Here is a 13,071-nt window from a genome sequence, read left to right as displayed (position 1 = left end):
CTAGGATATATTACTGAGAAAAAGCTCAGCTAGAAGAAGAATCCCAGTCTGCTGTGAATAATAAACGAGATTTTTTATTTTTAACTGTTTGTAGAATCTTCTCAGTGGCTTGAGGCATCAGACTCTTATCAACTGCAACCGAATGTATTTTGGAGAAACTGCTGTCCTTTTTGTGAAACCTCTGCATCTATACACTAGGGTTTTATGGCCATATGTTTATGGATACATAGCTACATTTAGACAGAAGTGTAAGGAGAAGCAAGGATAGAGATCTGTGTTACATTCTCAATTCTCACTTGGCATCATACAAGGGGAAATACTAGACTCTAAAATGGCAGCTGCAGTCAAGTTCAGTGAAGAACATCATTGTATTCTCTTGGGCAATGAGCAAGAAATTACGTAATTTACCTCAGGAACTAGATTAGCCTGTGTTAGGCCCAGGATTAAGAAAATACAGTTGCTCTAAGTTAAACTGTATGCTTCTGGGTTTGCAGACAGAAATTGCTTTCAAATATGTGCTTAGTGATATGTGTCCCTTGCTTCTCTCTACTGGTAAATCTAGACCTACAAAGGTCTTAACTTGGTGTCAACTGTGCTGTTTGTACGTTATTAGTATTTGGAGGAAATTATTTTGCCAATGGTCCTATTTCACTGTTCTTTAGCAGATTTTCTTTGAACTGCAGTGGTGGGGCCCTAATTTATTTCAGATCACCACATTGCGCCACTCTTCCCTTCTTGCCTTCCTGCTTAGATGGCACTGCCAAGACCCAGACGTCAAACTTGGGAAGATGTTTTTCCACTGGTTGCATCTGGTTTCTTTGGCAAGCAGCTGTGCGGGTGGCTTTGGAGTTACTTGAATTTGGTAACATGGTGAAGCAGCCAATGGGACTGTGTGGGGACATCTTTTCCTCCTGCATGTGATTTTCTTTTGACTCATTACCCTGTGGAATGTTTCTACTTGATGTGTCTAAATCTCCCAGGATTTTTGCCCGTATACCCATTTATGGTCATAAAGATGACTTTCCTTTAGCCCCTCACAACTGTCTCTTTCCCTTTTTTTTCTGTGGTCAGCTTTTACATCTCTTCCATTCTTGCATGAATTTTACATCCATCAGAGTCTCAGCAGTAGTGCCAGGTACGAGACTACCTTAAGAAAACAGGCACTCGTGCAGCCAGAAACCTTGAGATTTCCGGTGGATCCCATTATAGCAGTTGCAGGTTGGTTCTACTGAGCCAGAAGTTTTAATCATTTGTATGACCTTGCTCATTTTTGTATCCTGTACCTGCCAAATACTTTAGAAAGGACCCGCATGTTACTTCAGAGATGAAGATTGGAAGAGCTAATATTGGGAATTTAAAAAAAACAAACCCCAGCACAATGTTAGAGAAATCAATGAGATAAGAAGTGTTGATTATTCAGCAGTGAACCTGGAGATGGTTTTAAATTATTACAGAAAAAGGAGGAGTTGTCAGATAGTTTATGACTCTTTTTTTTTCTGTTGAGGTAATAACATCACTAATTTAGTGATTTCAGGAAATTGAATCTCAGATCCCTGGATTTGAAAACCTCAATCTGGACTGCCTGAGTTAAGGAAATAGGAAAATTTATTAAAGGAAATTACACAGGCCTCCATATGAAATTTCACTATTTTCCAGGACAGAGTGCCACACTGGGCATTAGTTATGCAAGGATTTGTAGAAATGGATTGTTACTTGTACTCAGTGTTGGGATAGAGGCTATTCATCATAAAGATGCCTGAAATATGTGTGAAAGGCGATTTGATCTTCATGATTCTTTATTTTGTGTTTCATTCTACAGTAACAAATGTTTTACTGAAGAACCTTACAGTACGAATAATTAAACTGGGTGATTTGCAAATAAGGTAGAGATGTCTGTTTTTTAAAAAAATTATTTGAACAGTGTGCTAGTTAAATTTACCAGACAAAACTGAGTCCAGTTGATTTACAGACAGAAAACCTGCGCAGTATTCGGTAGATCGCTAACTATCTAACCGGTGAAGACTGAAACACTTCAGAAGTCATTGCTTCCCCAGACCCCTCTCTGTCATTCCCGTCACCTGTACAAACGCAGCAGTCGGTGCTGTAGCTGTAACCATTTAAGACTGGAATTTAAACAAGACTGCTTTTTACGGTGCTAAGGGGATTGGAAAATGAAAGGAGTGCTTAGGGAGCGTCAGTTAGCTGGATCTGTGATTGGCAGATGAGGTAACATGAGGAATACTCAGCAGCACCCTCGTCGTGTGCCTAAAAGGAAGAATCCTTCACTCCCAGAAAAGATGAGGCACATCTCTGGGGAAGACAAGGCGTTCCCCGGGCTGCATGGCTGCCCAGTGCCCTTTCCTATGCCTACGTGTCCAGTCCCTTACACTACATTTGACAGCCATTTCTGCTGTGAGCCAGGCATATTTAAAACAATTAAAACTACATATCCTGCAGATCAAACAAGCCCACAAAGAGCAGCATGATGTTCATTAAATAAAACCTAGTCATTTTATGATCAATGACATCTTGTTTTAAGGGAAGGTCATTTTTAACTGAAAAAGGAGAAACCAAGGGGAAGAGTCTCTGTCATCTCCATTTTTGCACTTACAGCAAAATCTACCAGTGAAATTTTTGTAAAACACAGCCCTACATATGTATTTTTTGGCACTGCCTAGGGCAAAAATTCCCAAATGGCTGTGTATGTACCACCGACAGTATATACAGACACCTAGGTGTGAGAAAAGATGCAACACAGAATTTGTGACTTGTTACCACTGTCAGTGCAAAAAAGTGCAGGAATCTCTCAATGAGGAATTTCACTCCGTTTTCAAGTCCAAAAGACTTGCATAACAATTTTTGGGTTTGGAGAGAGGTCATTTAAGTAATTTTTTCTGCATTAATTATTTCCTCTATGCTTTTGTGCTCTGTAAAGTCTTTCAAGACCAACTATTCCACAGTTGATATGTCACATCCCTTTAAAGTGATCATACCAAGTTCTGTACTGTTCATTTTTGTGCATAGTTTGGTGGTTTTTGTTTCCCTGCCTTTTCTGAGGTAGAAAAAACTTGGAAGCCATTCTCTCAAGTCTGTTGAAAGATGCCATTTAGGGCACTGGTCACGGCATGGCACAAATGACTCTGGTTCACTGGTACGAAACCAGTGCACTGTGTGGCCATGCTCTCTCCCCTTCGGGTCTTTGTGTTCATGTCTTTAACCTTAAAAGCTCATAGTCTCATTGCATGTGTCCTCAAAGGTTTTTACCACATTAAGATTTCATTTATTGGTGCTATTTGAATAGCAGTTACTGTTTTATAGAGTGATTATTACAGTCACTGAAATGACAGAATTTATGAGAAATAATGCATATGGACACAGATTTGCAACTTTCTTTCATTTTGCTGCTATTACGGCATTTTGAGTGTGGGTCTGTTGTAATTTCGTGTCATCCCTACCACATCCTTTCTTCACATCCCCACTTCCAAAGCACCTTCTGTCTCTGCTCTTGCTCCCCAGCTGCCTTCACAGCCTGCACAGTCACCAGGGCTAGGCGCAGGGGTCGCGTCTTGGCTTTGCATTCCCCAGTGTGGTTTCATGAACTTCAGAAGGAGGGCCAAGTTAACATTTCTAAGACAAGCTAACATTTTGAAACACTTGCCTTTGTTTAAAAGAAGTCACCTTTTTGTAAGACTGAACTACAGAGCTGCAACATTGCTGTATAATTTAACGTACTCAAACACAGTGCCCCAAAGAGAACTGGTGACATCTGGTAACTATGAAAGCAAAGCGCAAGTGATTTTTCAGCGTTATCAGAAACCCGATGTGGCTACAGCTTCACTCAGAATTTTATTAACTCTGTGTGTTACTTTTAAAACCAGTCTGCTTTCATATGAGCCTATGTAAATGCTAGGGTAGTACAAGAAATCAGGAGGTAATTAGCTATCAGTCAGTGGGATAGTTGTTTCTGTTGTGTTTTTCTTTTAATTACAATTGTATGGGAGAATTTTTCCAAGAGAGGTGAGGAACACAGTGTCCAGCAGCACCCACTTAAGCAGTTTCACTCTGTTGATTTTCCATCTTTGGATCTTATCAGATAAGATTTTAGGAAAGTTTGTCTCAACTGCTTGAGATGTGTGAGTCAGATTGCTCTTCAGTGACAAAGTAGCCAGAAGTTTGGTGTTTTGTCATCTAACAGGTGCTTTGGTAACAGTTTCTTAGCATCGAGAGAAACAGTAAAGTAACAAGATTCATTGCAATAACACCACTGGGCTTTGTGCTGAGAAGTTCCTTCTCTCGCATGCATCCAGGTGAGATGTGTTGCTCTTTGGGGATTTGGCAACTCGGTACTGGACAAAGAGATTAGCTGTATGCCACAGTCATCTCTCTGCTGGCAAAGATGGAGCTTGAAGTACACCAGCAGCCATCTAAAAAGTCTGCAAGATACCAAATGCAATAATGAGAGGTACAAAGTCATAGTTAAAATTAAGCCTACTGTAGATCCCCAGTAATGGTTTTCTGCTTTTTTACAGTTTCTGTCAATGTTTGTTGGTTACCATTTTTATGCCATCCGCCTTTTGATTGAATCAGAGACCATGTTACAGTTTTCTGAGCTGCCGACTCACAAACTACCTGCTGGCTTTTTTAGCAGTCAACTTCAGTGCTTCTGGACAACAGCTTAATTTTTCCATTCTTCTCCATTCTTAAGTAGATTTGCTGATTTATCCATCATGCATTTTAAAGTCCATACCTTTTCAATAGTGTATTGTTACTGCTGTTGTTGATTAATTTAAATGTACATAAGTATAAATTAAGTGGGATCTGATTCTCTAATTCTGGTTAGTTGTATGCCATGTATTCATGTGTACATAGAAATTTCAGTGTTCAGTGTTCAAGCCCTAGATCTCCCAAATGCAGGCTGTGTATGCTCAGTGCTTGATTTCTTCCTCATTGTCGTGCCCAGTAATGTGCTTAGATCTCCTACAAAACTAATAACAAGGGCAAAACACAGCCCTGCAGGTCTTGTGGTGTATTTTGGATGCAGCGGGAGGTCCAGCTGCTCATAAACTAGACCAGGACATAAAGAGCAATGCAGGATAAGAATTGGAATGGGGATTAAATAAATGATACTGCAGTTTTTTCGGTGTTTTTTTCCTGTGCTTTATTTTTGTGCCTTGTAATCCTATGTAGTTCTGCTCTGAGGTGGGCCTACCACTTCCTAAAAAGTGTCCAAAGCATCCCCCAAAACTGGAGGAGTGCCAGGAAAGGAAGGTAGGGTCAGGAAGGGAGAGGATAGAGGCTGTGACCAGGAAAAGGAGAAAAACAGTGGTGAAATAAAATGTGTAGGGGGAGAGAATCATAGAGAAATACATACCGCAGTTTCAAATGTGGGAGGCATTATGTTTCTCAGCTTGTTTTTGCTGTCTATCTACGATCATCATTGAGCTAGCTGCAAAAAGGATCTTGAAAATAATTTGAGTGAGAGAGAGAAAGCATTACTGTGGAGCGAGCCCAAAATCCCATCCTCCAGCCCACACACAAATGGACATTGCAGTGATAGGGGGGAAATCCCTTAACAGACAAAACTATATATGAAACTACTGTTGACAGGGGGAAGAGGCACAGCTATATTTAACGGAAGTATTTTCATTTGAGAGCTCCTTTCTTTTTCTTTTTTTTTTTTTCTTCTTCTTTCTTGTCTAGTCGGTGGAGATTGCGAGGGCTCTTCCTGTTTGAGACAGTGCATGGGTGGTTTCCCCAAGGCTTTTAATGTTAGATTAATGCTCTGGAGACAGTGTGGTGATAAATGGGTTCCTACAGTTACATCTACATCCTGTTCCCTCATCCCCCTCCCGCATCTGCCCCTATGTACAGTCACTCTGCAGTGCTCGCCTTCATGCCCAGCAACAGTTTTCAGCAGCTTCAGCCAGCGTTTAAGGCACCACTCTTTAAAATTTGTCTGCCAAAATTCTTTAGTTTTCAGTGCCATCACCTTCATTACCCCCTATTTCTAGGACAATGACAAAAAAAGAAACAGGGAAGAGAAAGGCTTCTGGGTAAAGGACAGGCCGACGCACTGGCTCGTTGTCTGCTGCTTGGCAGATCCCAATTAATTACTTTTGCTGTTACTGTTCACTTTCAGAAAATAGGTTTACAGGAGAGGCCTTTCTGTTGGTTCACGTTTTAATGGCAATGCTCTGCATGTCATATTGTACTCACCGATAAATGAGCTGAGGATTTGAAATCTCTTCCTTGGTATAAGGGAATGGCTCCCCTGTGTCAGCAGCATCTATGCCTTGACTTTATACAGCTTGCACGCTGATAGGGATTTAAGTATTCCACTTCAGAAAACACCCACACTAAAATGCAGCAAGGGAAATGAAGATTTGAGGCACTTTTTTTAGCTGGACTTGCCCTTGTTGCGATTCCTATTTTTTATGCCTTTGGTTTTGCTTTCAGTTAGTGCAGTTCCCTGGTTATTTTTCTCTGCATGCATTCCCATTTCTGTACAGCTTCCCCTATATGTGCAGGGTGCAGGGGAGGGGGCCGGGCAGCGACAGGGTGGTCAGGATGGCTCTAGTTAACCTCCCGGGCTCCGTGCAGCCAGCCCACGTCCTTCTGCTTACGCGGCAGGGTCTCTCAGATCTCTGAGCAGAATTATTTTTAGACCGTGAAGGTGTATCTGGCTGGTGCATTTAGATTTCATGTCATGGCTTCCTTTTCCTGCTCTCAGGTTTCTCCCACTCGGCCTTCACCTTCGGTATCGAGAGCCACATCAGCCAGTCCAACATCAACGGAACACTAGTGCCACCTGCTGCACTCATCTCCATCCTCCAGAAGGGGCTCCAATATGTGGAGGCCGAGATCAGCATCAACGAAGTAAGTGCCACTGCCACCGCCACTGCCACCACCGCTGACCAGCGCGCTGGCCCTTGCAAAGCCGCGCATCTCAACAGCCCAGAGATGCAAGCCACCCCTCGGTGGTTTCTGTCAATCTGTTTTCATTTTGTTCCTCATGCTTTGCCCCACCTCCAACAGAGAGCTGAAAAGCTCTCAGGTAGAAATGTATTTCAATTTTTAGCTCTGGCAGTGAGGCCTTCTTTGTGCTGCTTAAGTGGGCTCTATGGTGTTTCTACTACCCCGCTCAACAAATCTGGGGTGCACAGATTCTTGCAGTAAACAAGAAAATGTGTCTGTGTTTACAGTCGTGCGTTTTCAAGGTCATAGCAGAATCTGGCAGGAAAAGCCTGCAGTGTAGGTTAAAACTTCACTCCCTGACACCTGCTAGCAGGCAGCACTGCTTGCAAGCCATGAGAAGCCTGATCAAAAATCCACAGAGGTCACTGGAGAGATTCTGTCTGATGTCAGTGACTTTAGTTCAGATCATGTAAGACCAGGCATTGTCCTCTCATGTACATGGTGACACGGTTGTGTGTAAAATCTGACCCTGGCTGGGACGCTGTTTGTCTGTGGGGCTTGTATGAGCAGCCACAGCCACAAAGTGTCTCTGTTCTCTTTGAACTGCCAGGAGAAACAGAGGGGATGTGGGAAAAGCCAGCATTTTTGCCCTGCCAACCTTGAAGGCATGATGTTTCAAGAGGGAGTGAAGCATGACAGATAAGCGAGGACTGCATTACAAAATATTTACCATAGATATTCGTAATTGACAGAGATCTGTAATAAATATTAATACCTAAAAAGCTATTGCTTTTTCCTCTATAGCTGAATGTAGCATGTAAACAGCATGGGTGAGAACAAAGGAATATAAAATAGAGAAAAGGGTGTGTTGCTTGCAATGTGTAGTTCGGAAACTTACTTGTTTTTATCACTAACATTCTGTGTGGTTTTCTTTTTATGACTCAATACTATGTTTAAGAGTTGTGTATGCGTTATTTTTGAATTGGGGCAGTGACATTTGACATTCATGCAAAGCTGCACTTTGATGCACTTGTAATAACAAACCATTGTTAGGAATCTGTCCCAATTTGCTGCTACTTAACATTTTGCCTTGTGCCTGAAACTGGAGCCACACAGTTAGAAACTTTCAGACATGAACAGCACCTATCAGTTCAGGTCTGCTTCTGTGCATCTAGCTTCAGAATCGGCCTCAGTTGAGAGAATTATCTAAAAATATGGGTGTTGTCACTATTAAGGTTTATGTTACTCTCATTATGGTTTAATTCTGTTCGAATACATACTTAAACGTACATTACAGCAAAGCAAAGGCCATTCTCACTACATCTGAATGCCAGTAATGGCTATGTATATGCTTTCTTTATGTGTGCATATTACTTAAGAGTGGCGAGTAATCACTGAGTCTGTAAAGTATTGTGTATAAAATTGAAGTACTGTTTGTGATCTGTGAAAGGGCAGCCATGGAAATAGTCCAGTGAGCAGTTTTACAGTTAAAAATGTAAGATGCCAAAATCCATTGGCAAACATTTTTTTCATCGTGTAGCAAGGACTTGAGCCAGGATTCAAATAAATGTCAGTAGAGACATTTACATAAAAAATATTGAGAAGGAAGAGAGCTCATATTTTTCTTTTCTAATGACTCTTTCCTCCTTCTTCTTCCCCATGAGGAAACAAATATATGTTATCTTAATATTGCAATTGGAAGGGGTAATTCAATGACTAGTCTAACAGAAGCACACTAGTCAGTCAAACTGCAATTTTTCTTCATTAGTTATTGTTATCTATTGGAAATGATACTGTTTCCCAGCTGCTTCATCCTTCCATATCCTAATCTTATGTGTTATTCCTCAAACAAATCTTTCACTGCTGAGTCTTGATTATTTCAAGGAATTAAAGGGAGTTTGCAGAAGATCAGTCATTATGGAGGCTACTAAAACCTTTTTTCCTGTATCTAAGAGAATAGGAAAGTGAAAGTGAAGCAAAGCTAAGTAGATACAGCAGTTGTTGACCTCAGTCTGTATTAAGTCTTAAAAAATCACCCTTAAAGGTTAACTCAATTGATTGTTAAACCTGAAACCTAATTTACAGAAATCAAAATAAAAGCCATAACTATTATGAATAAAACTAGAAGAAAAAAAAGGAAAAATAATGGTAAAGCAGTCCTGTGCAGTCAGCTACAACTGATGGTGGTGGGCTGATGAACGCAGTGTAAGGAACTACTGAATTTGTGCATGCATCTTGTTTTGGCTGAGGTTCGTTACTCGTCAGCTGCTTGCATTCCTATTCCCCTGCAAGTGCAGGAAAGCAAACAATTCAACCAAAGCCTATTTGCCTTTGTCATGGCTTTAGCCATGTCTCTTTTTCCAAATACAAAACTAGGAGAAATTTTCTGTTGTCGGTCAGACTTTTATTTTTCACAGCATTTTTTTTTTCATCTGTAAAGAGTTTATATGCCTAAACTTTATATAAAATGCCAATAAATGATTTATTCACCAAGCAGATTTGTAAGTGGAACGTGAGTACTGCCATCACGGATCTGAGAGAGAGATGGTCTGTAGTAATGTGGCATTGTTGCTTAAGTGAAAATATAGTGTCTTCACACAACCTGCTTTTGTTTCTTTATATCATTACCATTTTGCCAAACTCAGTGGTGAAGATCCTAAATTTGCAGTTTCGTTTCTGCTCATTTTCCCTGCAGGATGGTACAGTATTTGACGGCAGGCCAATAGAATCACTGTCTCTGATAGACGCGGTGATGCCTGATGTTGTACAGACCCGGCAGCAAGCATTCAGAGAGAAACTAGCTCAGCAGCAAGCCAGTGCAGCAGCAGCAGCAGCAGCAACAGCAGCAACAGCAGGAGCAACGACGACTGCTGTTTCCCAGCAGAACACACCAAAGAACGGAGAAGCCACTGTGAATGGAGAGGAGAATGGGGCACATGCAATAAGTAAGCCAACCCTTGCAACTGTTTGCCACTACTGGGGTAGATTTGTGTTTCAGTAATATTCTTGTACTTAGTTGGTGTCTGCAAGGTGGTAGAACTCAGGGGAATCATTTCAGGAGGCTGGGGTATTTCTGGAAAGGCTACTGAGGAAAAATCGCATTTCACATCGCAGTGCTGTGTTTTACTGGCATCCCCTCAGAATCCAAAAACATGTCTTCAGTACTGCAAGTTGAAGCCAGTATGAAGAAGTGGAATTGTATGCTCTCTTGTTGGAGCAGGCTACCCAGACTTCATTAATATTATCAGCTTTATAGGTGCTTTTAGACATTTGATAAAGGTTGGGACAAGCTGTAGACACAGTTGGTCATTTTGGCCAGGCTAGGAGGGAGATGGGTTGGGAGGCTGGGACCTGCAAACCATATCTGTGTAAATGAAGTATGGCCAGAGCATAGCCTTGAGCACTGAGTGTCCTATGATCATCCATAGCCTTGGCATGGTCCTTGGTACAATTTGGCCTATACCAGCTATCCATTCTTGAAAAGCATTGTTGAGCACAGGCTAAGGAGTCGCATGTGCCAAGGACCATTCCCAGCAGACAGCTTGGATGCAGCCAACCTGTCTTGAAAGCACAGAGGAAAGAGTTCCTCACCTTTTCATTTAACTACGCACATGCTTAGTCATACAGTCCACTGCAGATACCTAGGTGAAGGTCTTACCCTCCCAGGATTTCCTTAGTCAGTGGGAACAGCCAGTTCTCAAGAACTCTGAATTCGCCTTTGTTTATTGGTGATGGAGGTGGACTGAGCTCCAGTCTTAGACATCTAGTCAGACACGTAAAACAAGGAGTGGACATACCTCCTTGTGTAATTAAATCTTGATGGTTGCGCTAACATTGTGGGGCAGATGATTAATGGTTCTGGTTTCTGTGTGCAAACCATATTAGGGCACTTGCTAACTTCTGAAATTAGACCTTAATGCCTGATTTCCTTCCAAGGAAATTCTAGAGGCAGGTTTTGTAGGAAGCCCCAACAGCTCTTTGGCTTAGACAAATAACAGGTCAGGACTGTGGTCATGTAACAGATATTATTTGTTCTGCAGTGTAGATACCTTTATCAGTCTCCATCTTCTCTTTGACCTGAATAGATTCCTCTGTGGGTCAGTGAGGAAAAATGCTTTCAAGCCAAGTTTTTCTCGCAAGTATTCCAGTTAGACAAGATAGTTTCCTCCAATAAAACTGCAATGATTTAAATTACGTTTTTCATTTGAGAAAACAATTGTAAGAAAGTTCTGAAAAAATTGAAAATATTAATCTGATTTTAGACTCTGGAATGCTTGTTTTACTTCCAGATGACCCTTTGTTTTGAAATTGAACTTATTTCATATGTGAGGGAGTGCAAACAGAAATGAAAGCTCTTTAAAATATATCAAATACTGACATTTTGTTTGTTGACACTTGCCTTCATCTGAATTTTGAAAATTTTGGGGGAATGTCTTCCTGTCTCAGGACAAAAAAACCCAACTTCTTAAGGTAGAAAACTGATTATCGGTTTATCACTAGTGCAGAACTGCTCATATTTATTTCCTTCTGATCTGAAGAAACACACATACTATTGTATTAATAAAAGGAAAGCCTTGCACATCAGTTCAGATGTATGACCACACTCTAAGCCTTGTTTTTTTTCTCAGATCTGCCATTTTATTATTAAAAACCAGTTCTCACAGTGATTTTTAATAAAAGGATTTTCACCAAGTGGTAGGACAAGGAGTAATGGCTTTAAGTTGAAAGAGAGTAGATTTAGATTAGATACTGGGAAGAAATTTTTCACTGTGAGGGTGGTGAGACACTGGAACAGGTTGCCCAGAGAAGTTGTGGATGCCCCATCCCTGGAGGTGTTCAAGGCCAGGCTGGATGAGGCTTTGAGCAACCTGGTCTAGTGGAAGGTGTCCCTGCCCATGGCAGGGGGCTTGTAACTAAGTGATCTTTAAAGGTCCCTTCCAACATAAACCATTCTATGATTCTATGAGCTTTCTTGGCGTGTAGAGGAGGAAAAGTCCTGTATGACTTAATATCATCCAATAGCTCTGTCTGGAGCAGCAGGCAAGAACATGGCATTATTTTGTCCTCTAAAATTTCACAAAGGTAGAATACATGTCAACCAGTGAGACACTCTACCAGACAGCAAATTTCAAAGCATTACTGTGGCTAAGCAGCCTACCAGGCAGACAAGTCAACTGAGCAATGGCAATGGGAAGACAGAACGTCCTCAAGGAGTAGCTGAGCAGCTGGCATGCGTTGTTGGCATCGCATCTGCTGCTGTGCCAGTTGGTCATCCTGGGTGAAGAGGTGAGGTCTGCAGTTTAAGGAGAAAGTGGCTTTGGAGAAAAGCTGCTGAGAAGCCCAGGGACAGCCAGCTCTCTGATCTCTGTGCCTCCCTCACCTTGGGAGGACTACAAGCTTTTGTCTGAGACAGTCAGAGGATATCAGCAAGGTGGTGTAGCACAACTGCAGATGAGTATTATACATAGGAGATGCACACAGAACTGCAAAACTGGCATTCTCACCTTGCAGAGACCTGTTTCAATAAACTCCAAGAGATCTGCCTCTGTAATTATCAGTAAACCACTAGAAATAAAGACTTAGCAAATCTAGCTGTCAGTTTACTGCGTGGGTCTGATTAACACTCTCAGAATTGTATTTCCTTCTCCTGTGGTAAAGTTAGAAAAATATAGTTGTGTTAATGAAATAATAAAAGGGTCATACCCTTCCTTTTCGTTGCTTATGCAGGGCAAACTGTATATGCAGCCTTACCTTTTCCTTTATCGCCATGTACAGAGAGTCTCTTTAGTCTAGGGTAGACGAAGAAGAAAGATCAGGCAAGAGCTTAGCTTAGGGCAAAAGGTTTAGGCTAGAATTGGACAAAAGTTTAGGATAGGATGTAAAATGGCTCAGATAAGGACAAAAGGTTTACAATGGATAGGACAAAAGTTTAGGACAGGATGTAAGATAGCTAGGATGAAAGCTGGGAGACTGCTGGTCAGAAAAGACTGCTGATATGAGAGGTGTGAGAAACTTCTCAAACCTTCATGTTCATTGTTGTTGGATTCCACAGAAGTGGCATATACTGGGATGGGTTTGGATAGTGTGCTGGTCCTTAGTCATAACCTGGAAGTCACCCATGTATCAACCTATCATAAAAAGGCAGGATGGGGGGGT

General features: G+C 41.5%; 1 protein-coding gene across 1 annotated transcript in view; it reads left to right on the top strand.

The window, feature by feature from the left end:
* Positions 1-6,730: 6,730 nt before the first annotated feature.
* The window catches only part of TBL1X (transducin (beta)-like 1X-linked), a gene marked incomplete at its 5' end in the record, with an annotated part of 35,508 nt that continues 29,167 nt past the window's right edge, over positions 6,731-13,071 (top strand). Inside the window, 2 exons of the mRNA XM_010079641.1 lie at positions 6,731-6,876; positions 9,611-9,860. Of these exons, the coding sequence (XP_010077943.1) occupies positions 6,731-6,876; positions 9,611-9,860 (396 nt within the window). The remainder of the gene's footprint in view (positions 6,877-9,610; positions 9,861-13,071) is intronic.

This window comes from Pterocles gutturalis, unplaced genomic scaffold (genome assembly GCF_000699245.1).
Source record: "Pterocles gutturalis isolate BGI_N339 unplaced genomic scaffold, ASM69924v1 scaffold8611, whole genome shotgun sequence".
NCBI lineage: Eukaryota > Metazoa > Chordata > Aves > Pterocliformes > Pteroclidae > Pterocles > Pterocles gutturalis.
The sequence above is the reverse complement of the archived record's forward strand: the minus strand, read 5'-3'. Positions and strand labels throughout refer to the sequence as shown.